The sequence below is a fragment of the Dryobates pubescens genome, chromosome 15, assembly GCF_014839835.1.
Source record: "Dryobates pubescens isolate bDryPub1 chromosome 15, bDryPub1.pri, whole genome shotgun sequence".
NCBI lineage: Eukaryota > Metazoa > Chordata > Aves > Piciformes > Picidae > Dryobates > Dryobates pubescens.
In genome coordinates, this window is record NC_071626.1 from 23,375,873 (window position 1) to 23,402,550 (window position 26,678).

General features: G+C 46.8%; 1 protein-coding gene across 1 annotated transcript in view; it reads right to left on the reverse strand.

Annotated features, from left to right (window-relative positions):
- PTPRO (protein tyrosine phosphatase receptor type O) overlaps window positions 1-5,196 on the reverse strand; it is a 228,235-nt gene extending 223,039 nt beyond the window's left edge. Inside the window, exon 1 of the mRNA XM_054167854.1 lies at window positions 4,747-5,196. Within this exon, the coding sequence (XP_054023829.1) occupies window positions 4,747-4,962 (216 nt within the window). The 5' untranslated portion in view covers window positions 4,963-5,196. The remainder of the gene's footprint in view (window positions 1-4,746) is intronic.
- Between the last annotated feature and the right edge of the window lie 21,482 nt (window positions 5,197-26,678).

Sequence of the window (26,678 nt, forward strand, 5' to 3'; positions counted from 1 at the left end):
GGGCAAACAGCATTAATGAATCTCCACCACCCCACCTCCCAACTCCCCTCCCCTTTCCTTCTTTCCCTTAGCTTTTATATCTGAGCTGGTGTCATTTGGTATGGAATACCCTTTTGGCCAGCTTGGGTCAGCTGGCCTGACCATGTCCCTTCCCAAGATCTTGCTCACCCCTCAGCCTACTGTTTCAGTGGGCAGAGGGGGGATGTTGGAAAAGCACAGCCTTGGTGCTGTGTGAGCACCGCCCAGCCACAGCCAAACCCCTGGCATGTCATCAACACCCTTCCAGCCACCACTACAAAACACAGCACTATGAAAGATGCAGTGGGGAGGACTAACTCCATCTCAGCCAAACCAAACACACTGATATAGCAGTGGACATAGCTCGACCCAGCTAGGCATTAAAAGGTGTCCTTGCTCAGAGGAAAAAGAGGGTCTTGCTGCTATATGTAGAGAGCCTGAAGAGCATACACAAGACTCATACAAAAAGACTGCAGTCTCCTGGAAAGAAGAAATGCCTTTGTGGGTTATTTTTAATTCAGTTTGTATTTGTAGAGTTTTCCTGGAAAGCACCATCCCTCCGATGCAGTCCCTACACAGAAGCACTGTGACCAATGTTTTCTCATTGTATTCCCACTGTGAACACTGGCCAGTCCCTCTGGGACTGCAAATGATATCCCAGCATCAGGTTTGGCACACTTCAGCTGCTTCTGTCCTCTACTTGATCTCTACCTGCTCCCCATAAAAAAATAATAATAATATAGCAAGAAAACATAAAATCAGCCAGGTGCAAGCTACTAAGAGCGTGCAACATCTGACATATCAGTCTCATAATCCAGCGCAGGACCTCGAATGGGCAGAGCTCAGCGCAGATCTGGCTATGGGAAGGTTACTGGATTGTAGTCAGATAACATCAATTACTGGTATCAGAGAGCATATCTACTTTTTATTGCTGATTATTTAGCTGAACTGCAGGTTTTCCTCCCATCTGTGATCAGCCATGCCTTTGCCACAGCAAAATGAGAAAATTAATGAGAAAAATGAGGCTTTTCTCTGAAGCAAGACACATCCCTGTTTGTCTCCCAAGTATTGTAAATCCATACTAACATCTGAGCTCACATACGATGCATTCTGGCTGCATTCCTGTGTGACCTGCTCTCGGTGCTCCTGCTCTGGCAGGGCCGTTGGACTGGATGAGCTTTCGAGGTCCCTTCCAGCCCCTAACATTCTGTGATTGTGCTAGTTTCTAAACCAGCTATCACATAAGAAAACTACTGAACAAAGGGAATGATAAAGGTTCAAGATCACATTGCCAATGTGAAGGCCAATGGCATCCTGGCCTGAATCAAGAAGAGTGTGGCCAGCAGGAGCAGGGAAGTCATTTTGCCCCTGAATTCAGCACTGCTTAGGCCACACCTTGAGTCCTGTGTCCAGTTCTGGGCCCCTCAATTTAAGATGGACACTGTGATACTTGAATGTGTCCAGAGAAAAGCGACAAGGCTGGGGAGAGGTCAGGAGCACAGCCCTGTGAGGCGAGGCTGAGGGAGCTGGGGTTGTTTAGGCTGGAGAAGAGGAGGCTCAGGGGAGACTTTATTGCTATCTGCAACCACCTGACGGGAGGTTGTAGCCAGGTGGGGTTTGGTCTCTTCTCCCAGGCAACCACCAACAGAATGAGAGGACAGAGTCTCAAGATGCACCAGGGAGTCTCAAGATGCACCAGGGGAAGTTTAGGCTGGAGATGAGGAGAAAGTTCTTCCCAGAAAGAGAGAATGTGCTGTCCAGGGAGGTGGTGGAGTCACCATCACTGGAGGTGTTCAAAAAAGCACTGGACATGGCACTTGGGGCCACGGTTTAGTTATCATGAGGTGTTAGGTATTTTGGTAATAGCTTGGATCTCTGAGGTCTTTTCCAACCTGGTTGATTCTATCATTTCCAGAAAATAAAACCACAAATAGTAAAAATTAGTGTCTTGGCTCACTGAAAGCATTCACATTGTGCTGTGAATGAAAGAACTAAATATTATCAGCCCATGAGCAACAATATCAGGCACATGACATGGGCAGGAGTTTGATCTCCTTTTGTCACTGACCAGACCAGCAACCTCAGACAATGCCAGCGGCTGGAACAAGCTGGCTCTGTATTTCCTGGTGTAAATGAATGACAATTGGAAGAGAAGAGGAAATGTGCTTTGAGCAGTTTTATCATTGTGCAAAGTCAGTTATGAATTGCAAGATGGGCAACAAGGCCACATCAAGCAGATACAGCTTAGCAGGTGACATTTGGGCTGCTAACCCTGAAACAGCAAGCGCACAGACATCAGCTTTGCCTGTCTGCAGACTGACCAGTTGGATGCAGTGAGATTGACTTCCAGGTGAAGTTAATACTTCAGTTTAATGCTTTACAGTTGATACAGTTAATGATCAATTTACTAACTTGAGGCTGGATAATTAAGTTTTGCTTCAACCAAGCTGGCAGAGCTAAATAGCCTAAAATGAGGGAACTGCCTTGTTTTGAAACTAGCTGTTTTCAGTTATTTGTCACTGCAAAAAATATGCAGACATTAAAGAGAACACAGTGAATTTCAGTCTCAGGAAAATGGTCCTATTCCAATGGTCTGAAACAAGCACTATTCTTGCTTCCCCAATTTCCTTCCTGTGAGCTTGTGCACTCTGAGCATCCTCTGAAGCCTCAGATCTCCTCTTATCGCAGCACCTAATAACATACAGGAGAAGTAATTACAGTAGACTCACTGTCCTACCGAAGTCGTAATCCAGGCATGTGGCATTACTGATGCATCTTTATCTTGAGCTACAGCTTTACCTTCTCTTACACCACAGAATTCTATGAATACTCATCAGCTTCCTTTGTCATTCCAGTCCTGTGTTGGTTTGAGTTCTGTCTGGCTCCGAAGTGATGGCTACTTCCCAACAGAATGAAAACCTCAACAGACCAAAAACCTGAGCCCTTAGCTACCTTCAAACCTTACCAAATTCCTTGAGATTATTTTTTTTCCCCCACAAACCAGTATTTTGCAAATTTAAGCTACTTATTTCCTGTCTTGTTTTATCGTGGCAATTTCTGTCACAGCAATACTAATAGAATAAAACCAAACCCTCACCCACACAGAGAACCCAAAGTAACATTCCCCACCCCTCAAAAAAAAACCAACCCCAAACCAAATCCAAATGCAAACAACTAAACAATGAAACATCCAGCACCGATTTTTGTTTATTTATTGTTTCTTTTAAGCAAAGATTGAGAGCAATATGAACTCTCTGGGACAAAACAGCTACTTAAAACTCTTTGCACTTCTTCTATATTAAGGAACAAACTAGAGCCTTCACCTTTCTGATGGGCCACAGCAGCTGGTCTTGCCATCTTAGAAATAATAATTACCTTTTGTAAAGTAACAATAATAATAGTAACAAATCCCCAAATTCCAAGAAGCAGAAGTTTGTCTATATACCAGCATTTTATCTTGCAAAAATGTATGTTTCAGCAGTTATGAAAATGAGACAGCTGACAGTTGACTACTATCTGTGAACAGATGCTGTGAAAGCCTCCCTTTAAATAGTTCTGTCAATGCAATGTCAGTTTCAGAAGTGACACCGCTGCTGTTCTAGGATATGATCCTGCAAACTCTTATGCACAAAGCGAGTCCTGCCGATTTCCATAGAACATTTACATTTATAAGGCTCTGAAAGGTTATGTCCTTAGTTGCAGAGCTCTTCTTAGCAGTGACTGACACACACACAACAAAGTTTTTAGCGCCGTTGAACACTGTACTTTAGGGTAATGACATTTCGAGTCGGTGGTATTCACCCAGGCAGTACATACATTCTCTCTCAGAAGTTACACGAAGCATATTAAATATGCTGCAGAAACCACTAAAGGAGGGAAAGCGTAAAGATAAAAAGATGTCATGTGAAACCAAGCTTGCAGCATTAAGCAGAACTTTGAAAAATTAATCTGCCGGGAAGATCGGCTGAGCCCGAACATCGCATGCTGCTGATCCGCAAGCAATGGGAAATTCCGCCGCGATAAACCCGCGACGATACACCACCCGGCCCCTTTGTTAGCTCCATCTTCATCACGCTTCTCTTGCGGGGAGGGGACGCGTTTAAGATAAAGAGACATTTAACGAGGGGAGCACGGCGCGGCGGGATGTGTTTCCCCGAAGGCGGTGAGAGGGACCGGGGCGGCGGCAGGGAGCGGCGGCAGGTAGCGGGACCGGTGCTGAAGGGACAGCTCGGCGTCCCCGCCACGGCCTGACCCTGCTGGGCCGTACATACCCCAAAACCCCACATCACCCCTCTCTCGGCAGCCCTGATGAGAATCGAATAACTTTGAAGAAGGCAGAGGACGGGAGGAAGCGCCGCCGCAGCTCCGCCGGGCTGCTGCTGACACTTTCGGCGGGGATATAGGGCGGGAGCGCATCTCGCCCCAGGGCACGGCGGAGCAGGTTGACCGCCCGTCGGATCGCTCGCTGCGGGCGGCACTGCCACCTCCCTGTTCCCCTCGCCAAACCCTCATGCTTTCTGCGCAGCTGCCCGCGGCAGCACAAAGCAGGACCGGCCGGGGTTCAGCCCTTGCCTCCACCGCCCCGCGGGAGAGGGGGAGCGGGCACAGCCACCCGGCCGTCCCCGGGCCCGCAGTCCCGCCGGGAAGGCACACAAAGGCAGCGCGGAGGGGACTCTGTGCCCACGGGAAGGGAGGGGACCCGCACCCCTCCCCTTCCCCGGCACTTACCTTCAGCAACACAAAGAGCCAGAGGAGGCAGGAGCGGGCCCCCGGGGCCCCCAGTCGCCGGCGGCTGGGCATCGGGAGGGAAAGCGGCAGCGGCCCGCGGGGGGAGCCGGGCGAGGGGTGCTGCTGCTCTTCTGCCTCCTGGCCCCCCGCCTCTTCCCGTTGCCTCCCTCCGCCCGGCTTCGAGCCGTACCCGGCAATGGCGAATTGCGGCAGCATCAGGCGGCCGGCGGCAGCGCCGACCTCCTCGCCGAGCGGCGCATCCTGCCGCCCCCCGCCTCTTTTATTTGGGGTTTGCGGCCGGGGGGAGGAGGAGGAGGGCGGGGAGGAAAGGGAGGCGGCGGCGACGGGGGTGTCTCCCCTCCCAGGAGTTTGGGCGATCGCGCCGCTAGCACCACTGGGAGGTGTGGGGGGAGTCGCTGGCCGGCTCCGGGAGCGCCGGCTCCTCGGCGGCAGCCGCCCCAGCTCCCGGAGGAAGACAGCTCTGGAAGCCGGCAGCCACCGCCCCCGCCCCCCCTACTCCGCCCCCCCGGCTCTCGCTCTCGGTCTCCAGACAGCATCTCCCTTCCGCGGACAGGGAAAACGAGGCGGAAGGGAAAACCACATCCCCGCCGCTACTCTTCAACACAAACGACAGTCCTTTCCCGGTGTCATTTTTCCTGCCTCCTTCAGCCCCGCCGCGAACAGAGAGCAGAAAGGTCCTGCTGGCGGGGCCAGACCTCGCCCCGGGCAGTCCCGGCCCCGCACGGGGCTTTAGGGGTCTGGTCGCGGCTGCTCGCTTAGCTGGGGCTGTGTTGGAGCTACAGCTTCGGGAGCAGCAGCTGGTACCCAGGTACCAGCAGCAGCGTTTGGAAACAATGCAGACTTCCTTACGGCTCTTCTCAGGAGGCAGAATAAAGCGCGTGGACAACTCTTCAGATGCTGAAGGTACAGGTCTAAGCCTGCAAGGGGTGGTGAACTCATCCTGGTCATTAAAGGGACACATGGAAAAACCTGAGGTCACCTTGTCTGTTGTGTCTTCCCCACCCTATCTCCCCCTGCAATCCTGCAAGTTGATCAGAGCCATCTCCAAACTTAAGGATAGACAAAGTATTTATTTTTATGCAAGAGTGTTGCTGAAGATGATGTCCCCAGGCAAAAAAGGGGGAAGGAGAACCAAAACAAAAGCACAAAACACCTATACATTCCTGCTATTCAACCACTATGATGGTAGCAGTCTAAGATGAGAGGACTACCACTGACCACACTCTCACTCATACCAGTGTGAGTGAATTATCAGTTACCAGAGCTGTAACCACAGAATCAAAGAATCACCAAGGTTGGAAGAGACCTCAAAAATCATCAAGTCCAACCTGTCACCACAGACCTCATGACTAAACCATGGCACCAAGTGCCACATCCAATCCCCTCTTGAACACCTCCAGGGATGGTGACTCCAACACCTCCTTGGGCAGCACATTCCAATGGCTAACAACTCTCTCTGTGAGGAACTTTCTCCTCACCTCCAGCCTAAACTTCTCCTGGCACAGCTTGAGACTGTGTCCTCTTATTCTGGTGCTGGTTGCCTGGGAGAAGAGACCAACTCCCTCCTGGCTACAGCCTCCCTTCAGGTAGTTGTAGAGAGCAAGGAGGTTTCCTCTGAGCCTCCTCTTCTGAGCAGCCCCAGCTCCCTCAGCCTCTCCTCACAGGGCTGTGCTCCAAACCCCTCCCCAGCTTTGTTGCCCTTCTCTGGACACATTTGAGCAACTCAACATCCTTCCTAAACTGAGGGGCCCAGAACTGGACACAATACATAAGGTGTGGCCTAACCAGAGGAAGATGGGGAGAGGAAATGCCTACTCAATGCTACCAGTACAGGGCACAGGCCTCTCTTGGGTACCCATCACTCTGTTGGTGTATGGAGCAGTATTTGAAATTTGTATGCAAGTGGTTAACCATAGCTACATTTCCTTCCCTGCACAGGATTAGGATGAAGAGAGAGGTTATCTGAAAGACAGAGCAGTGAATTTCTTTAGGAAGTTAAGACTTTCATCAGTATTTGAGAGGTGTGGGTTGAATTGAATTTTTATGCTAGGAACTTCTTGTTTACTTAAGTAAATTAAAATTGTAACAGCCAATAGGTTTTGGCATTGAGATTGTACTTTATGCAGTCTTTTTTTCTCCAGTATTCTACTCATTTACAGTCTCCAGATGTCAAAAGATGATGGCATAAACTGGAATGAAGACACCTAAAAAGCAGAATCCAGCTATTATGTAAAATTCCAGTAGCACTTTAGCCTCAGAACAACACTATCTGAGTCAAAGACTTAAAGTGAACAATAGCTAGAAGAAGCAAGAAACCTTTCTGAAATGAAACCTTGACTAGAGGGCTGATACAGTAAACCGTTCTGGTCTGACTGAAACAGTGAAGAAAATTGCAGCCAAGAGAACATGAATAGAATAGAATGGAATAGAATAGACCAGACCAGGTTGGAAGACACCTTCGAGATCATCACATCCAACCTGTCATCCAACACCATCTAATCAACTAAACCATGCAACCAAGCACCCTATCAAGTCTCCTGCTAAACACCTCCAATGATGGTGACTCCACCACCTCCCTGGGCAGCACATTCCAATGGCCAATTACTCTGTGTAGAATTTGCTCCTAACACCCAGTCTGAACCTCCCCTGGCATTTCATCCTATTTAAGCTGTGGAGGTCTAGGGATAGCCTGTTCATAAAGTGCCTGTGCTTTGGTAGACTCCAACCTGCTAACAGAACCAAATACTTCAGAAAATGGTCATTACTCATCTTTTAAGTTAAATAAATAATTATATAACACCTTCTAAAAGGTGTTTTCTAGCAGCTAGTCAGGATAATGCCAGACACAGGCAGCAGAAGACTTGCTGCCAAGGAAAGCCTACACCTGAGTGGAGAACTAAGGTATAATGTGAGCAAAGCTAATAAGCAGAGATTGGCATATTGGGAGAAGCCGGCTCCAGGCTCTTTTAATGGATGAAACCTGGAAAGTCATTCAAAGCACTTAAGAAAGCAATAAAAAGTAGTACATTAAAGGGGGGGGGGGGAATAAATAAAGAAGTTCCTTCTTTTCTGAATAGGAGGAGGTGTGAAAAGTAAATACAGACTGGAGAGAAAAAGAGGGAACCATGAAAACAAGGGCGACCTTATTTGTTGCTAGCATCTAAACGATAAACCCAGGCAGTCTGTTAATAAAGCAGCAAAGCTTTAAAAATAACAGCACAATGAGATATCATCCCTTGACTCATGGCAAAAGAATCAGGGCAATCTCTAAGTGTTTGCAAGGCACTGAAGCCCCAGAAGACCTTCAACCCCCTATCTGCCCATCAAAGGTACAGTGATAGTCACAAGGCTCTCTGTTGCTCTGCAATCCACTCTATCACTCCAGGAGTAAAGGAGGGAAATATCCAGCAGCAGGCCTTGCAAATTAATCTGGAATTTGATTAGTTTGAGTGAAAAACATGCAAACATTTGGGGGAGGGGGTGGGGGGGTGGTAAGAATTCAGCAGAAACATGCTCAGATGGGGAGCCCATTCTGGAGCCAAACTTGGCTTTATTCTGAGCCAGATAAGGTGGGTTTGGTGATTTGACTGTTTTCTTTTGGGTTTTTCTTCCCCCTCTCTGCATTCCAGAAATGTGAAAAACACCTTCTTGCCACAGCACAAGGTGATACATAGTCCCAGTTACTAAGAAGGCCCTATACCAAGGACTATGTAAGTGTCCTGACCTTTGCATTTCATAGTAGTATCATAGTATCAGTCAGAGTTGGAAGGGACCACAAGGATCATCTAGTTCCAACCCCCCTGCTATGGGCAGGCACACCTCACACTACATCAGGCTGGCCAGAGCCTCATCCAGCCTGCTCTTAAACACCTCCAGCGATGGGGCCTCAACCACCTCCCTGGGCAATCCATTCCAGGGCTTCACCACTCTCATGGTGAAGAACTTCCTCCTCATGTCCAGCCTGGATCTCCCCACCTCCAGCTTCATTCCATTCCCCCTAGTCCTATTGTGTAGTCTATTTGTGTAGCTCTTGCAATAAACAGCAGCTACCTGAACAGATTGTACTTCACTCCACCACCAAGTTTCACCTGGCTCACATAGAGGCTGACACTCATGAATCCCTGCCATCTTTTCCCAGAATTCATCAAAGGTCACATGTGGATATATGTCCAGACCATGTTGCACTATGAGCACTTCTCATTTTCCCCTAGGAATCTGTTTGCAGCATGCTCTTGGAAGGCATCTTGATTTTTCTTGGGCTGTGATGTATGCCAGGCTGCAGTGGTATCAGAGGAGGTTTAAGGAACTTTGGTGCTCTCTGAGTCTGCCTGTCAGAATGATGGTGAAGTGGAGAAGAATTTGGAGCAGAGGGACTCTACAGTGAAATGTATAACAGAGCATTATGGTACAAATGAACTTCCCAGAACCCTGTCTGCTCACTAGATTTGCTGTGAAATCTGAGGAGGGGTTATTTTCTGATATACAGAAATATGATAGAGAGAGATTACAGAATGTGAGGGGCTGGAAGGGACCTCGAAAGCTCATCCAGTCCAACCCCCCTGCCAGAGCAGGAGCACCTAGAGCAGGTCACACAGGAACACACCCAGGCATGTTCTGGATATCTCCAGAGAAGGAGACTCCACAACCCCCCTGGGCAGCCTGTTCAGTGTTCTATCACCCTCATGGGGAAAAAAAAATCCTTATGTTTCAATGGAACCTCCTATGCCTCAGCTTTCACCACTGCCCCTTGTGCTGTCATTGGGCATCACCCAGCAGAGCCTGGGTCCATCTTGGCATTAACCCTGCACATCTTTATAAACATGAATGAGGTCACTTCTTAGTCTCTTCTTCTCCAAGCTAAAGAGCCCTCAGCTCCCTCAGGCTCTCCACATAAGGAAGATGTCCCACTCCCTTCATCATTTTTGTGGCTCTGCTTTGGACTCTTTCAAGGAGTTCCCTGAGGTCCTTCTTAAACTGAAGGGTCCAGAACTGGACACAATATTCAGATGCAGCCTCACCAGCTAAACACCCCCTTCTAACACACCCCAGAATGATGCTGGCTTTCTATGCCACAAGAGCACATTGCTCACTCATGGTTCATCCACTAGGACCCCCAAGTACTTTTCCCCTTCACTGCTCTCCTAAAGGTCAATGCCCAACCTGTACTGATACATGGGGTTGTTCTTTCCCAGGTGCAAGACTCTACACTTGCCCTTTCAAGAGACTGCAGGACATAGATCAGTAGAAGACAAAAGTCATTAAAGCAAATTCCTCCTGCATTTTAAGAGTACCTCTTAGAAGCAAGACTCCACATACAAGCACACTTTGTCAAGAGCTCCTAAGGCATCTCACCTACTGCTTGAAGACTGTGCCAGCAGCAACACTAGAACTCTACCTTTAATTTAATGACCTGATAAATTAAAGCAATTGTGGTTGCTTGTAATCAGTGATTTAATGAGGCAGGATCCTAACTGAACCAGCATAATTACCATATAACACCCTAAATTATCAAGGGAAAATAAAAGATTAAGATGCTTCATGACTTCAAACATTCATAAGAATGTTGCTGCTTGTCACTTACATGGACCTCATTTCAGGTCTAGAGCAAAAGTCTCCCATTGCCCCTGCAAACCCCAAAGCCACACTCAGTCAGATCCACCAAGTCTGGCTGGCCTACAGAAGAAAACTGTAAGCTGCCATTTATTCTTAACTGCAGTATAAGCCCAGATTTATATGAAGCTTATAGGCCTCAGCAAGTCTGGGTAAACACAGCATGAAATAAGGTTTAGAAAAAAACCCCATTGTAAGTAGAAGTAGTCCTGGTCCATGAAGTTTCTGAAGCAAAGCTATTTTTCAGTCACAAATATTCTTAGATCTAAGAAGGATCCACACTGCTTTTTCCTATTCCCACCTAGAGCTTTTTCATTCCAATGACAGGAATGGATAAAGCAATAAAAAAACCAAGTGCAAAGGGTGGCTAGAACAACGTGCACAGGTTGCCACTGATTGTGCCCAGGTGGCCAAGAAGGCCAATGGCATCCTGGCCTGGATCAGGAACAGTGCGGCCAGCAGGAGCAGGGAAGTCGTTCTGCCCCTGTACTCAGTACTGGTTAGGCCACACCTTGAGTCCTGTGTCCAGTTCTGGGCCCCTCAGTTTAGGAAAGATGTTGACTTGCTGGAAGGTGTCCAGAGAAGGGCAATGAAGCTGGGGAGGGGTTTGGAGCACAGCCCTGTGAGGAGAGGCTGAGGGAGCTGGGGTTGCTTAGCCTGGAGAATAGGAGGCTCAGGGGAAACCTTCTTGCTGTCTACAGCTACCTGAAGGGAGGATGTAGCCAGGTGGGGGTTGGTCTCTTCTCCCAGGCAACCAGCACCAGAACAAGAGGACACAGTCTCAAGCTGTGCCAGGGGAGGTTTAGACTGGATGTTAGGAAGAAATTCTTCATAGAGAGAGTGATTGCCCATTGGAATGGGCTGCCCAGGGAGGTGTTTAGGAGGAGACTTGAAGGGGTGCTTGGTGCTATGGTTTAATTGATTAGATGGTGTTGGATGATAGGTTGGACTCGATCTCAAAGTTCTCTTCCAACCTGGTCTATTCTATTCTAATTCTTCTGCAAGTTTATCTAAGCTTTCTTGTTGAGAAGTCCAAGCCCTGTGACATGAAGTTTAACAAGAGCAAATGCAGGGTCCTGCATCTGGGCTAAGGCAATCCCAGGCACCATTATAAGATGAGCAGGGACTGGCTTGAGAGCAGCCCTGAAGAAAAGGACTTGGGGATGCTGGTGGATGAGAAAGTCAACATCAGCTGCCAGTCTTAACCTGGGCTGCATCAAGAGAAGTGTGGCCAGCAAGTTGAGAGAGGTGATTCTCCCCCTCCACACTGCTCTCATGAGACCTCACCTGAAGTACTGCATCCAGCTCTGGAGCTTCTATTACAAGAAGGATCTGGACATGGTGGAACTTGTCTAGAGAAGGGCCATGAGCATGAGCGGAGGGTTGGACCCCATCTCATAGTGAGACAGACAGAGAGTTGGGGTTCTTCAGTCTGGAGAAGAGATGGCTCCAAGGAGACCTTATTGTAGTCTTCCAGTATCTGAGGGGGATACAAGAAAGCTGGGGAGGGACTTTATAGGGTGTCAGGTAGGACTAGGGGGAATAGATCTAAGCTAGAGGAGGGTAGACTTAAATTACATGTTAGGAAGAAGTTTTTCACCATGAGACACTGGAAGAGGTTGCCCAGGGAGGTGGTAGAAGCCCCATCCCTGGATGCTTTTAAGGCCACGCTGGATGTAGCTCTGGGCACGCTGATGTAGTGGGAAATGACCCTGCCCATGGCAGGGGGGATTGGAACTGGATGATCCTTGAGGACCCTAACCCTAACCCTGACCCTAACCCAACCCTGACAGTTCTGTGACTTTTAAAAGTATCTCCCAGCCCCCTTAACAAACAATTTGACATTTATTTCTGTTTAAGATCTGTCTTTTCATAACAATAATGATTGACACACTTCAGATGTACAGCTTCACCATCTTCCAAATGCTTATTATTCTTTCAGCGCACAAGAAGTGGTGAACTATACCTCAAAAGGTCAAAAATACCTCAAAACTATCAGAAATCTGTCTTTGGCATTGAATCTTTTCCTCATCAGTCTATGCAAGATTTTTTTTGTCTGACATTTCTTTCTGCACACCGTGCAGCATTCACTGAAATAACAGGTGGAGAGGAATTAGGTTGTTTTGGGGTTGGTTTCCTTCTGCAAAATGCAGACAGCAAACACACCTATAAAAGCCTGTAAGATCACTTAGCATTTATGTAGTGCATGCAGCTTCTATTTATCCATCCTAGGGTATCTGGATGCTACAGGATGCCCAAGAAACAGAGCGGGTTCAGTGAATGGAGTTTTACATCAAGAAAAAGTTTCATATATATTTGGCTCTCTTATGAGCTACCTATGCTTCACAGAATCATAGATTCATTTACAATCATAGAATTGTTAGGGTTGGAAGGGACCTCAAGGAGCATCCAGTTCCAAACCCCCTGCCATGGGCAGAGACACCTCACACTACAGCAGGTTACTCACAGCCACATCCAGCCTGGCCTTAAAAACCTCCAGGGATGAGGCTTCCACCACCTCCCTGGGCAACCTGTTCCAGTCTCTCACCACCCTCATGGGGAACAACTTCTTCCTAACATCCAATCTGAATCTACCCATTTCTAGTTTTGTTCAATTCCCCCCAGTCCTATCACTCCCTGACACCCTGAAAAGTCCCTCCCCAGCTTTCTTGTAGCCCCCTTCAGATACCAGGAGGCCACAATTAGGTCTCCTTGGAGCCTTCTCTTCTCCAGACTGAACAGCCCCAACTCCCTCAGTCTGTCACAGAATCATAGAACCAACCAAGTTGGAAGAGGCCTCCAAGATCATCCAGTTCAACCTATCACCCAGCCCTACCCAATCAACTAAACCATGGCACTAAGCACCTCATCTAGTCTTTTTTTCAGGATCTCCAGGGACCATGACACCTCTACCTCCCTGGGCAGCCTATTCCAATGGCCAGTCACTGTCTCTGTGAAGAACTTCTTCCTAATATCCAGCCTGAACCTCCCCTGGCACAACTTGAGACTGTGTCCCATCGTTCTGTTGCTGGTTGCCTGGGAGAACAGACCGACCCCCACCTGGCTACCACCTCTCTTCAGGTAGTTGTAGACAGCAATGAGGTCTCCCCTGAGCCTCCTCTTCTCACAGGAGAGGATCTCAAGCCCTCTGCTCATCCTCGTGGCCCTTCTCTGGACATGTTACAGCACCTCCATTCCTTCCTGTAATAGAGGCTGCAGAACTGGAAGCAGTACTCCAGGTGGGGTCTCAGCAGAGTGGAATAATGGGGGAGAATCACCTCCCTCAACCTGCTGGCTATGCTTCTCTTGAGGCAACTCAGGATGTGATTTGCTTTCTAGGCTGCAAGTGCACATATTTCAGCTGGAAAAAAACCCTCAAGATCAAGTCCAACTATTAAAATGATGATGACAAAGCTTTTAATTTTCTGTCTTTAATACATTCAGATTGGTTCTCATGAGAAAGAAACCAGTACACAGCACATCATCAAAGCAGAAAACATTTGTTTTGAGTGATGGGTGGTAGCAGGGATAAAAACCAGGCTTCCAAAAGCATGTGTCGCAACTGTCTTACAAAGAAATAAAGCAGTCAGAGGAGTGAAGGAAATCAATGTGAGATGAGCTCCTGTGCTGACAAGTCAGCTAGGCACAAGAGTTTTAGCCAACTCAAGCATCTTTCCATGGATGAAAAGGGAGGAAAATGCTCTGGAAAACAACCCACTCTGTTTATAGGAGAATAGAATAGAATTAACCAGGTTGGAAAAGACCTTTGAGATCATCGAGTCCATTCTATCACCCAACACCATCTAATCAACTAAACCATGGCACCAAGTGCCTCATCCAGTCTCTTCCTAAACACCTCCAGTGATGGTGACTCCACCACCTCCCTGGGCAGCACATTCCAATGGCCAATCTTTCTTTCTAGGAAGAACTTCTTCGTAATCCAGCCTAAACCTCCCCTGGCACAGCTTGAGACTGTGTCTTCTTGTTCTGGTGCATGGTATAAGTCTTTCCTTATGTTGCAACAAATGCAATGTTTAGTGAACATTGATGACCACAGACCAATGCAGAGTTAATGGCGTAGCCAGAAAAGATCACAAGTGGGGAACAGCGAAGGTGGTGTTGCTAGCTGATGTTGAGATTCATTTGTTAGGTAGGTTTGAAAAGACAGGTTTGGGTAGGTTTGATCAGCCCTGCCTGTTGTCTCTTTTGCTCTTAATAGTTCTCCTTCAAGTCTCAGCAGATACATTTGATGTTAAATATTGCTGCAGCTTCTTATTCTGTATTGTAGCCTGTATGTTTCCTGCCATATGCAGCTCACTTCTCTGTTTTTGCCTATGGTCTGAGCAGGTCAAAGGCACACTCAGACTGGAGAAACAGGGAGGCTGGGAACTTCTGACTGTCTTTAGCACCTTTTCCAGCCTTATAAGATGACCCCCCCAAAACCCCAAACAATACAAGAAATCCCTAACAAACAAGCAAACCCTAAACAATCAAAACCAAACCCCAAACCACCACCAAAAAACCCAACCCCAATAATCAAGAGACCTTTACTGCTGAAAATGAGCACATTTTTCTGGGGTTAATCCTCAGTAATGCAGCTGTACTTTACATTGCAGAGCAATCAAGGCTCTTTATCTTCCCCAAAAAAATGGAAAGGAAAAAATATCCAGAAGACAGACTGGGTTCTGCTTCACCCCAGGCAGCCACTAACTTTAGTACCTTTCACCTCTACAATGTACTGACTTCCTCTGACCCTAGGAGGCTCTTATTGATTCATAGAAATCTGAGTCATACTTACAGGAAACATTTATCTCCCCAGAAATTTACAATAGGAGCTGCAGATCTGCACAGACAACATCCTTTTCTTCTCTGGCATCTATGCTAATTCTCACCCCCCACCCCCCTTCTTCATGGTATGCAATTACTATATCCCAATATAGATCTGCATGCCCTCAATCAGTGCCCTTTCACACCCTCTTCCCAAACAGCCTCAATAAGCAGCATTTTGGCTTTAGGAATATTACCTTCCTAGGCAAAGACAATATTCTGTGTACTAATTCCCAGCTATGGGTATCAGAGCATTAAGGTTGGAAAAGACCTCAAAGATCATTGAGTCCAACCTGTCACCCAATACCTCATGACTACTAAACCATGGCACCAAGTGCCACATCCAATCCCTTCTTGAACACCTCCAGGGATGGTGACTCCACCACCTCCCTGGGCAGCACATTCCAATGGCTAACAACTCTCTCTGTGAAGAACTTTGTCCTCACCTCCAGCCTAAACTTCCCCTGGTGCAGCTTGAGACTCTGTCCTCTTGTTCTGGTGCTGATTGCTTGGGAGAAGAGACCAACCCCCTCCTGGCTACAACCTCCCTTCAGGGAGTTGTAGACAGCAATAAGGTCTCCCCTGAGCCTCCTCTTCTCCAGGCTAAGCAATCCCAGCTCCCTTAGCCTCTCCTCATAGGGCTTGTGCTTGAGGCCTCTCCCCAGCCTTGTTGCCCTTCTCTGAATACGTTCAAGAGTCTCAATGTCCTTCTTAAATTGACGGGCCCTGAGCTGGACACAGGACTCAAGCCCTGCAGTCTCCTGGCTCTGCAGTTGAGGGAAGTGTATAGCTCATATGCTCTATAGTACCAGAAGGCTGTGAACAGTAGAACTTCAAAGTTTCACCTCATAAGCAAAAAACCCCAAAACAACAAACCCAACAACCTTGCAGGGTCTGCAGTCAGATTTGTTATCTCTCCACACCAGAAGCTGCCCACGGATGGACAGCAGTGTGAAATCCAAATTAAGACAAAAGAGCTCTTTCACGCATTAGGCTGCGGTGCCCTCTTATTTTATCTGCTCCCTGTCTGTATCCCACGCTGTTGCCTTTCTGCCTGGGCTATCTGTGGGTGGGAGTGAGTAGCCCCAAGGCAGCCTGGTGGAATACTGCCACCACCCCCGGCAGCGTTCCCACCATGCTTTTCCTCACCCCTATGCAGCGTGAGGCTCTGTTTAAAGAAAGAACTCAGCATCTTCCCTCCGCTTCACGAAGACCTGAGCCAATCAATCAGGCAACTACATGCAGCTGAAGCAATCGGTCACACTGTTTGATTAATCACGGCAATTACCGGGTGCTCAGGGTAAACAATTTCAGAAGCAACCTGGTGTGCAAAACGAGCCTGCAGCTATGTAAGAAAGGGTCAAATCACTTCAAATCATAAATATATTCATAAAAATCCCATTTCATTCACAAACAATTTGCTTCCTAGGGGGTGAACTTCATTCAGGGAGGAGAGGAAAGAGAAGATTCAGCAAATATGTTATGGGCACCATCAGGTGTTCTAATTTCAGCTGCAGAAATCGCTAAGGAAAGCAGGTTAGCAAGATTGCAGAGAATTCTGCCTATTATATGGAAATAGGAAGACAATCTGCAGATTTATCATGTAAGGAAACAATGTTTTCTGCTTCAATTCAGTCCTTAACCTTTCAATACCTCAGGGGTCAGCAAGACTGTTAAATACAAAGGGCAGAATATTGCAGGACTCCTTTTTACTTATATGTTTATATAAGTATATATAATCTATATATAGAATAGAATAGAATTAACCAGGTTGGAGAAGACCTTCGAAACCATCAAGTCCAACCTATCACCCAACACCATCTAATCAATTAAACCATGGCACCAAGTGCCCCATCCAGGCTCTTCCTAAACACCTCCAGTGATGGTGACTCCACCACCTCCCTGGGCAGCACATTCCTGGCCAGTCACCCTTTCTGTGAAGAACTTCTTCCTGACATCCAGCCTAAACCTCCCCTGGCACAGCTTGAGACTGTGTCCTCTTGTTCTGGTGCTGGTTGCCTGGGAGAAGAGACCAACTTCCTCCTGGCTACAACCTCCCTTCAGGGAGTTGTAGACAGTAATAAGATCTCCTCTGAACTTCCTCTTCTCCAGGCTAAGCAACCCCAGCTCCCTCAGCCTCTCTTCACAGGGCTGTGCTCCAAACCCCTCCCCAGCTTTGTTGCCCTTCTCTGGACACCTTCCAGCAGCTCAACATCTTTCCCAAACTGAGGGACCCAGAACTGGACACAGGACTCAAGATGTGGCCTAACCAGTGCTGAGTGCAGGGCAGAATGACCTCCCTGCTCCTGCTGGTCATACTATTCCTGATCCAGGCCAGGAGATAATAATCTACAGATTATTAGACAAAATAATAATCTATTGATTATTAGATAAAATAATAATCTATAGATTTTTTATATAGATATATATAATTTTTTGCCTTTCTGTACATTATAGATGGGTTAATTCCAGAGTATTTGAACAAAATGTCTAGGAAGGGAGCCTACAGTTTTATCAAATCCATTGTGTTAAGCCCCTCCACAGAATTTCCCCTCTGTTTTGCAGACCCTCTCCACACCTACTTGTGAAGTCTTAATGAAAAATACTCTGCTTTCATTTTTCTTGATCACCTCTCAAGAAACACATATGGTCTATCTGGTTTACATAAATTAGCACATCAATGTGTTAAATACATCAATTATGAACTTAACACCCTCTCAGACTAATAGGAGTTGCATTACTGACTTCAGCAGACATAGAATGCTTTGTTTATGTTTTAGAAAGTTGTTTAGAATCGCAGAATGGTCTGGGTTGGAAGGGACCTCCGAAGGTCATCCAGTCTAACCCCCTCTGCAGTCAGCAGGAGCATTCTCAACTAGATCAGGTTGCCCAAAGCCCTGTCCAGCCTCACCTTGAATATCCCCAGGGATGGGGCCCCAACCATCTCCCTGGGCAACCTGTTCCAGTGTTCCACCACCCTCATGGTAAAGAACCTGTTTCTAACATCCAATCTTGTTGCAGAATGGCTTGCAAAGACATGGTTCTATGGAACAATGGTTTGAACAGAGTATGTAGGCCGGACTCCATCTTGTTATTTACTGCTCACAGTAAGCTAGTGTGTTGATGCAGCCAGGCCACCATGGCCTTGTAGCTGTGCTTGCAGCTGCCTGCAAAGGATAACACAATCTAAACCTACTCTTCTCCAGTGTGAAGCCATTTGCCATCATTCTACCACTGCAGGCCTTTGCAAGCAGTCTTCCTCCATCATTCTGGTAGCCCCCTTCAGGTACTGGAAGGCTGCTATTAAGTATCCCTGGAGCTTCCTCTTCGCCAGGCTGAACAACCCCAGCTCCCTTCAACCAAGTCCCATATCCCTTTTGTAGCTCTCCTCTGGACCCTCTTCATCAGGTCCATGTCCTTCCTGTATTAAGGGCTCCAATAAGGTACAAGAAGTCAGCAAACCATTTTTTCTAAACAGACTTTCAGATCTAGGGGTACTGCTTCACAGTTGATGTAGAAAGAGCTGGGTATGAAAATATGCTAAGCCCATGGTTTATTGCCCCAGCCTGGCACCCTCAACAACCCCTTAAATCAGAAAAAAAACCAGAAAGCAAGTCAGTCAGGTAGACACATTGAGTGAGTAAGAAGCAGAGCCCAGAGTTGCTGCCTTCAGCTGTAGTCAGCACCATTGTCTCTTTGTCCAGCAGAGCAGCTGAAGTCTCAGATGTGATAAGCATAAGTCACCTCAGCACACTTGCAACCCTCTTGCCCCTGGGGCCAGCAGCATTTGCCTGTACACCCCAGCCCCACCAGGAGGATGCCAGGCAGCTTCATGTACACCACCAGCCATTGAGCAACACCAAGAGGAGGGAACTCTGCCTTGGATATTAGTTGCTTCACCATGGCCAAAAACAATGCATATTTTCAATCAACATATTTGACTAATGCTGGAGGAGGGCAGAGGCTGAGAGCTCCTTGCAGTGACATTGACCCAGGTTAGAATGGGGCCAGCTGAGGGAGAAGCCAAGTACCTGTCTTCTCCCTATGAAGTACATTCCTGCTGGTGTTTTCACATGGTCTCAGTGGTAGCACATCAAAAGCTGTGCCTACCCAATGCTCACAGCAGGATAACACACATGAGGACACACATTGTCCAAATTGAGTGCAGGTATCAACCTAGTAAACAGAATTTTCTTTCTTTAGTTATGGAGTCCCTATGTCCTAAAGGAAATCATACAATTGTTAGGATTGGAAGGGACCCCAAGGTTCCAACCCCCTTGCCATGGGCAGGTTGCTCAGAGTCACATCCAGCCTGGCCTTAGAAACCTCTAGGGATGAGGCTTCCAGCACCTCCCTGGGCAATCTGTGCTAGTCTCTCACCACCCTCATGGGGAAGAACTTCTTCCTAACATCCAATCTCAATCTACCCATTTCTAGATTTGCTCCATTCCCCTCAGTCCTACCACTATCTAACATATTTAAAAGTCCCTCCCCAAGTTTCTTATAGGCCCCCTTCAGATACTCTGGTAAGGTCAAATAATTTGATGTTCTGAGCCTACCACAGCAAATGAGATTTCAAGGGAAAACTCTACTGTTCCTGAAGAGAGACCAAAGTCGGAGCTGATGAAGGCTAACTAACATATTGTCTCCTGTCCTGACCCACACGGTCTTTCACAGAGTCACAGTGCTGGGAAAGCTTGTGCTTCAGAAGCATATCAGAGCCTAGGGATTGTCAGTGTCCAATGGGGATGGCAGGGAGGGGATTGAACAGAATGAAATCTCATCCAGCACTGCTACCACTTTGCAAAAGAGCCTCTGCATTAGCTTAGCCAAGGTTAGCGAATCCATGACAAATGCGGGGTTCACTTTCTTAAGCTCCCAGACAACCCACAAATCTCAAAGTGTCAAACCCACTAAATTGCTATGAAATTAGAGCCACACAAAGCTACATGCAGCAATAAAACCCCAGAACAATCTGCATTGCCATGGCATTTTTGTCATAATTAAAAATATTCATAGAGCTTTACAAAGCATGAAATTACCTCGACGCTTCCATATCGTGGAGTAGAACCTTGGCATCAGCTCAGGGTAAAACTCTGGAGCCCTGGGAGGCTGCACAGTACACATCAAACAGGCATGTTTGAGCTGCTCAAGCACATGCCAAACGTCTGGTGAAACCAGAGGCAGCTAGGAAATGGCTGCAGCGGGTGCTCCGATGCTCTTGGACAGGACAGCGCTGGTATTTGCTGTCAGCTTAGGAAATTTGCACAACGTGGGAGGTAGATCAATAGTGTAGAAAACATCAAAATGACATTATGGGGACTTTGACAGAGGTAATGTGTTTACAAGCATAATAGCTTCAGCTGCGAAAAAATTGGATATGGAGCTTTACAGAGGCTGTGTGTGGGGAAAAAAAGCCCCTCAGAAGCAGACTGCTGGTTGACACGACCCCAAACACCACTGAAAAGAAAGGCACCTTGGAGCAGTGCTTCTTGTAACCTGAGTGTAACCAGAAGCAACCAATAATGGGTGAGGCTGCTGAGATCTGATATACCTTACATCTTCCATTCAGCAAAGGAAGTGAGAATGTGGAATTCCCCATCTGAAATGTGAGAAGTGTCAGGACTGCAGCCTGACAATGGCTTACTCTGTTAGAGCATCAGACTCCTGAAACAGGCATCCACTCCAGTCAGGGGAAGAGTTTATGAGAGAAAATGCCATTTAATCAGTGTAAAAAGGCTCTGCCTATAGAATTCATGAGGTCAAGCTGAAAATAATTCAGCCACATGCCAGGAATACATCAGCTTGGCAGCTCACACTTGTTTTCAACCCATCCTGTCAGCCCAACACACTGTCTCTCCAAACCTCAATGAATACTTCCAGGAATTTCATCCAGACCTGCTTCTAACTTGGGGAGTTTGCTGACCTTGTACACCTTGAAATTAAGAGGACTCCATCATGAGACTCTGGAACATGTCCAGAGAAGGGCAATGAGGCTGGGGAGAGGCCTTGAGCACAGCCCTGTGAGGAGAGGCTGAGGGAGCTGGGGTTGCTTAGCCTGGAGAAGAGGAGGCTCAGGGGAGACCTTCTTGCTGTCTACAACTACCTGAAGGGAGGTTGTAGCCAAGTGGGGGTCGGTCTCTTCTCCCAGCCAACCAGCACCAGAACAAGAGGACACACACAGTCTTAAGCTGCACCAGGGGAAGTTTAGGCTGGAGGTGAGGAGAAAGTGTTTCCCAGAGAGAGTTGTTAGCCATTGGGATGTGCTGCCCAGGGAGGTGGTGGAGTCACCATCCCTGGAGGTGTTCAAGAGGGGATTGGACGTGGCACTTGGTGCCATGGTTTAGTAATCATGAGGACTTGGGTGACAGGTTGGACTTGATGCTCTCTGAGGTCTTTTCCAACCTTACTGATTCTGTGATTCTCTGATTTCTGCAGCACACATAAATGCTTACATGCTGGGGTTCAGAGCAGTGAGACACAAGTTTCAGTAAACCTCACTGCAAATGTTTGACTGTGAAAGCCTTTGTGAGAAAGATGAATATTAAAACAAACAAACAACAACCTTCTTCAGCTTCTGCCCCATCACTGAGTGAAAAAAAAATAGTGGTGTTTGAATATCAAGGGGGATTTGGACGCATTGCCATCAAAGTAATTACATTTGACAGAGATGAGAAATGAGATCCTATTTTACATGGCAACATGCTTTGCTTCAAAACTAACTGTGCCAGAAAAGAAACAAAAGAAAAAAAACCAACCCAGCATATTCAGGTCAGCTGAGATTCCTGTGCAGAAGAGGATGAAACTAAAAAGACAAGCAATGCTGTCTTAGTGATGGGAGAACTTTGTAGATGTAACCATGGGCTGTGATCTGTAGCTGTAACTGATGGACAGGGGCTCTATTGTATTGTAACTATTTGTGGATGTGGCTGCTGGACAAGGCTTTATTCTTGAGGCTGTATGCAATGTAATAACTGAAGGTTAAAGGGAAGAGATTAGAGAAAGCAAGTAGCAAAACAGATCCCTACCCATGGAACTGGGCTGCGTGCCACAGAAACCTTGGAGAGTGGTGGTGGGAAGCTGTTGTGTAAGTGATGAAGAAGGCCAGTGTGTAAGTGAGGAGGAGGAAGGCTGTAGTAACGATTCTTGGGGGGTCCTAGACCACCACCTTTTCTGTTATAGAGCAGGCACAGTGGTGCTTTTTGCATTACATCATTACAGAATCAACCAGGTTGGAAGAGACCTCCAAGAACATCAAGTCCAACTGATCGCCCAACCCTAGCTAATCAACCAGACCGTGGCACTAAGTGCCTCATCCAGGCTCTTCTTAAACAACTCCAGGGACATTGACCTTACCACCTCCCTGGACACCCCATTCCAACAGGCAATCTCTCTTTCTGTGAAGAGCTTCTTTCTAAGATCAAGCCTAAACTTCCCCCTGTGTAGCTGGAGACTGTGTCCTCTTGTTCTGTTGCTGGTTGCCTGGGAGAAGAAACCAACCCCCATCCAGCTAGAACCACACTTCAGGTAGTTGTACAGAGCAATAAGGTCTCCCTTAAGGGCATGCTTTGCCTGCCTCCTGGCACATATGGGCCCCAACGTGCCAGGATGCCAAGGGCATATAATTAACCCAGGGCTGAAACACAGTGTGGTAACCAGTATCTGTCAACGTTGCCATCATGGACATCCACTAAGGATCAGCGCCTTGCTGTCTCAAAATCAGGATTATGCTTCTCCACTGGAGGCTACCATATCTGGTGGGGTTGATGGTATGTGAGTATTATGTTTTTGCTACACTAAATGCTAAGCAACAAAATTGCTTTTGCTGTCTTAGTATGGTTAGTAAATTAGCTTTAAAATATCTAACAGTGTGCATATGTGTATTTTTCACTGCACCCCAATCCTTTGAACCTGTAACTGTAATAAATACCCAGATGAAAACACAGGAAACACAGCTTCTCAGGGTGATTTTCAGATCATTCGAAGACTCAGAGACTTATCTGCAAAATTCTTCTCCGTCATCCTCAGGGCACTGATCCATCCAATCCGAATCAAGGTATCTCATCATTTTAAGGTGCAATATTGATCCAAAGAGGTCAGCATGACAGGAATCAAAGGGGAAGCTGATTACTGTGCTGGCAACAAATTCAATGGCAGACAAAAGAGAAAAGAAAATGCCTGATTGTGCAGCTGCAAAAGCACAACTGATCTTGAAAACGCTCGTTTTCTTCCAAGAGTCTTACAAGTAGGCTTGTTGTAGGTTAAGGGAAATCAAGAGTTGATTGGTACAACCATAAGGAAAAGTCCTTCAGAGGCTAGAGAGTCCCAGGGGTACAGGGAGTTCATCCCAGGATATTGTAATCTGTTATTCTATTCTGTTTCCCTGTGTTTCTCTGTTGAAGGGAGTGTACAGCTAAAGCTCTCTTCTCTCTGGTGGGGAGGTGCGAGCTGTTCTCTTACTCTTTCTGGGGGGAGAACTCTTCTTTTGGTCTTGGTTGGCAGGGAATTTCCAGCTATGCCCCTGGGCCTGTTGAAGCCTGCAATAGGCTTGGGTCTAGTGTGGGGGAAGTTTGGCTGCTCTAGGGCTTGCTGAGGCTGAGTGGAATGGAGGTGTCCAGAGAAGGGCAATAAAGCTGGGGAGGGGTTTGGAGCACAGCCCTGTGAGGAGAGGCTGAGGGAGCTGGGATGGTTCAGCCTGGAGAAGAGGAGGCTCAGAGGAGACATTACTCTCTACAACTACCAGAAGGGTGGCTGTAGCCAGGTGGGAGTTGGTCTCTTCTCGCAGGCTACCACCACCAGAGGAAACAGTCTCAAGCTGCACCAGGGGAGGTTCAGGCTGGATGTTAGGAAGAAATTCTTCAACAAAAGAGAGATTGGTTGTTGGAATGTGCTGCCCAGGGAGATGGTGGAGTCACTGTCACTGGAAGTGCTTAAAAAGAGACTGGATGGGGTGCTTGGTGCCATGGTTTAGTTGATCATATGGTGTTGGGTGCTAGGTTGGACTCAATGATCTCAAAGGTCTTTTCTAACCTGGTTAATTCTGTATGTATTCTGTTTCTGGAAGGCTCTGGAAGGTTTTGGCCTGGTAGACCTGAATGCATTCCTTTTACTGGAATGCCTTTGGTAGATATTTGTAAAAAGAATTTCCACTTAAACTTCCAATTCAGTGTGGGAACCCTTGGGAAAGGGGTAAAATATCTTTTGTGTCCTTTTGCCCTGGACAGCTCATGGCTCAAAACTAGGACAAGAGTCATCATTGAAGAAACCAAAGAGAGTTTGATCTTTTCAGTGGAAGGGTGTGAGTAATGCTGGGAAATATTTTTAAGGAAGGGGATCATGTAGTAGTGGAATTGAATTAAAAACTTACTGCTAAGATCATTATCCATGCACAAGAGACACAGGGGGACATAGAAGTTGATATTCATAATTACAGAGTTCTTAATGAAAAATAAAATGGGATCAAGCAAGAGCCTGGCAGACAGCCTTAGGAGTAAGCAAAACTGAATTAGTAGCAACACCTTCAAACCCTCAAGAGTTCAAGTGAGACATAGGCATTGTGATATCGAGACATGGCACTGGACACAGAGCAGAAGCACAGCAGTTAGAGGCCCTGAGATCAATCACCCTTGCTCTTGCAGCTCCCCCCACCATGTACAATACTGCAGGAACCCAACACGTGTCTTAGATCCCCTTTTCCCCAGACCATCTGCTTTTCATTAGCAGTACTTATGTTTGCTGGTTACCAGTGCATCACCTGGGCACAGCTGCACACATACTGCTCTTTCCCATGGATTTTGTGCTTTCTACCCATTTACACCCCTGCTTTAGCCTTATTTTTACTCCCTATTCTTTAAGTAAGCTGACCTACTTAATCACTTCATTCTGCAGCTCTGCTGAGTACCACTTATTAGCATCTGTTAATGTCAAAACATCCTGCAGGTTTTGTGTTGGGGTTTTTTTTTCCCCATCTTTCTGGCACTTTCTCTGCACTTGTAAAGAGAAATCAAAATCATCACATGAGAACATATTGGCAAGCAGCTATTCTTAGTGCTTTACATGCAAGTCTAAACTACCATGGCATTCATTTTCACGACGAGCTCTCCAATATCCCCGAAGCATCTGGATCCCGGCATCAGCGCAACCGAATTGGTTTGATTTTCAGTAAAAATGGGGGAAGAGGAAAGCACTCTCAGGTTACACTGTGTTGTGATGCACTTTAACCTACGCCAAGCAATATTTTGAGCTTTGTTTGAGAACGACAAACCGCTCCACAATACTAATTAATTAAGCCTTAAAAACCTCTCCCCATAACAGGGAACTATTACTATCTCCATTAAACAGATAGGTAAGCTGGAGTCAAACTGTGTTTAATGACTTGCCTGACTCAATGACAAATCCAGGAACAGAGCCAAGGAGTTCACTTTCCCCATTCCTTCTGCTTTATCACTGAAAAACATTCTCTGACTCTGGGTAAGAGCTGCTCTGGGTAAGCAGGCGTGAACTGCCTCAAAGCCATGTTGTTGATTAAGCACATAAGCAAAATTCACTGCGTTTCCCTTTTGATCATGTGTAGGCAAAGGCTTCATCAAGGCATTTTCTAATTAATATAGGAAGATGGTCAATATAATCCGTTGACATCAAAGCTCACACTTGCTGATAGTGTATAACATCTCATTAAATGGAAATAATTAATTATAACAATTTATCAACGCCAAGCTCTGAACTGGAGGCACCAAGGCAAGAAATGCACCATTGCACCCTGTTGGATCTAATTTTCCTTTGCTGACAAAGTCAAACAGGCATGTAAGCAGTATTTATGAACTATAAAGCTTTCCCAGATCCCTGCATTATTGTCTCACTGTATTTTGCTAAAGTAATAATCAATACCAGGGCAGCACGCTAAATTAGGCTCTCTATGAGGGCTACAGCGTGCGTGCACCACCAGTAGTAGCCGCCTGAATAAATTAGTGTCTTGCAGCAGAATTAATTAAATTGGTATCAAAGATAACTCTATTGGCTTGATATTCCAGAGTGAGTGAGGAAAGCCCTTCAATGAATTGAAGATCCCCTCAGGAGTCGGAATGTCATTGAAAGCTAATCGCTGCTGCAGTACGTCTGTCCAAACTCGCTGTGATTTAAGAAGAGCATCGCTGAGTTTGTGGAACACGGCTGTTTAGTTCCTGTTGCTCAGGTTAGTCCATGCTTTGGGGGAAGACATTCAGAAATATGTCTCTGCAACTGGAGGGATGGGGCAAGGATGCACCCTAGACTACGTGATAGAGAAGGAGCAGGAATACACTGGTGGGCAGATGTACAACCCCTTCACCAGGCGCCACAACAAAACTTGACAGCGACAGTATGAATCTCACAGATGGAGCCATAATATCCCCTTGTGGATGAAAACAAAAGTAAGCATTGAACAGGATCTTCCCCACCACTGAACCAAGTTTGAAATCCTTTAATCCTTTATTCCC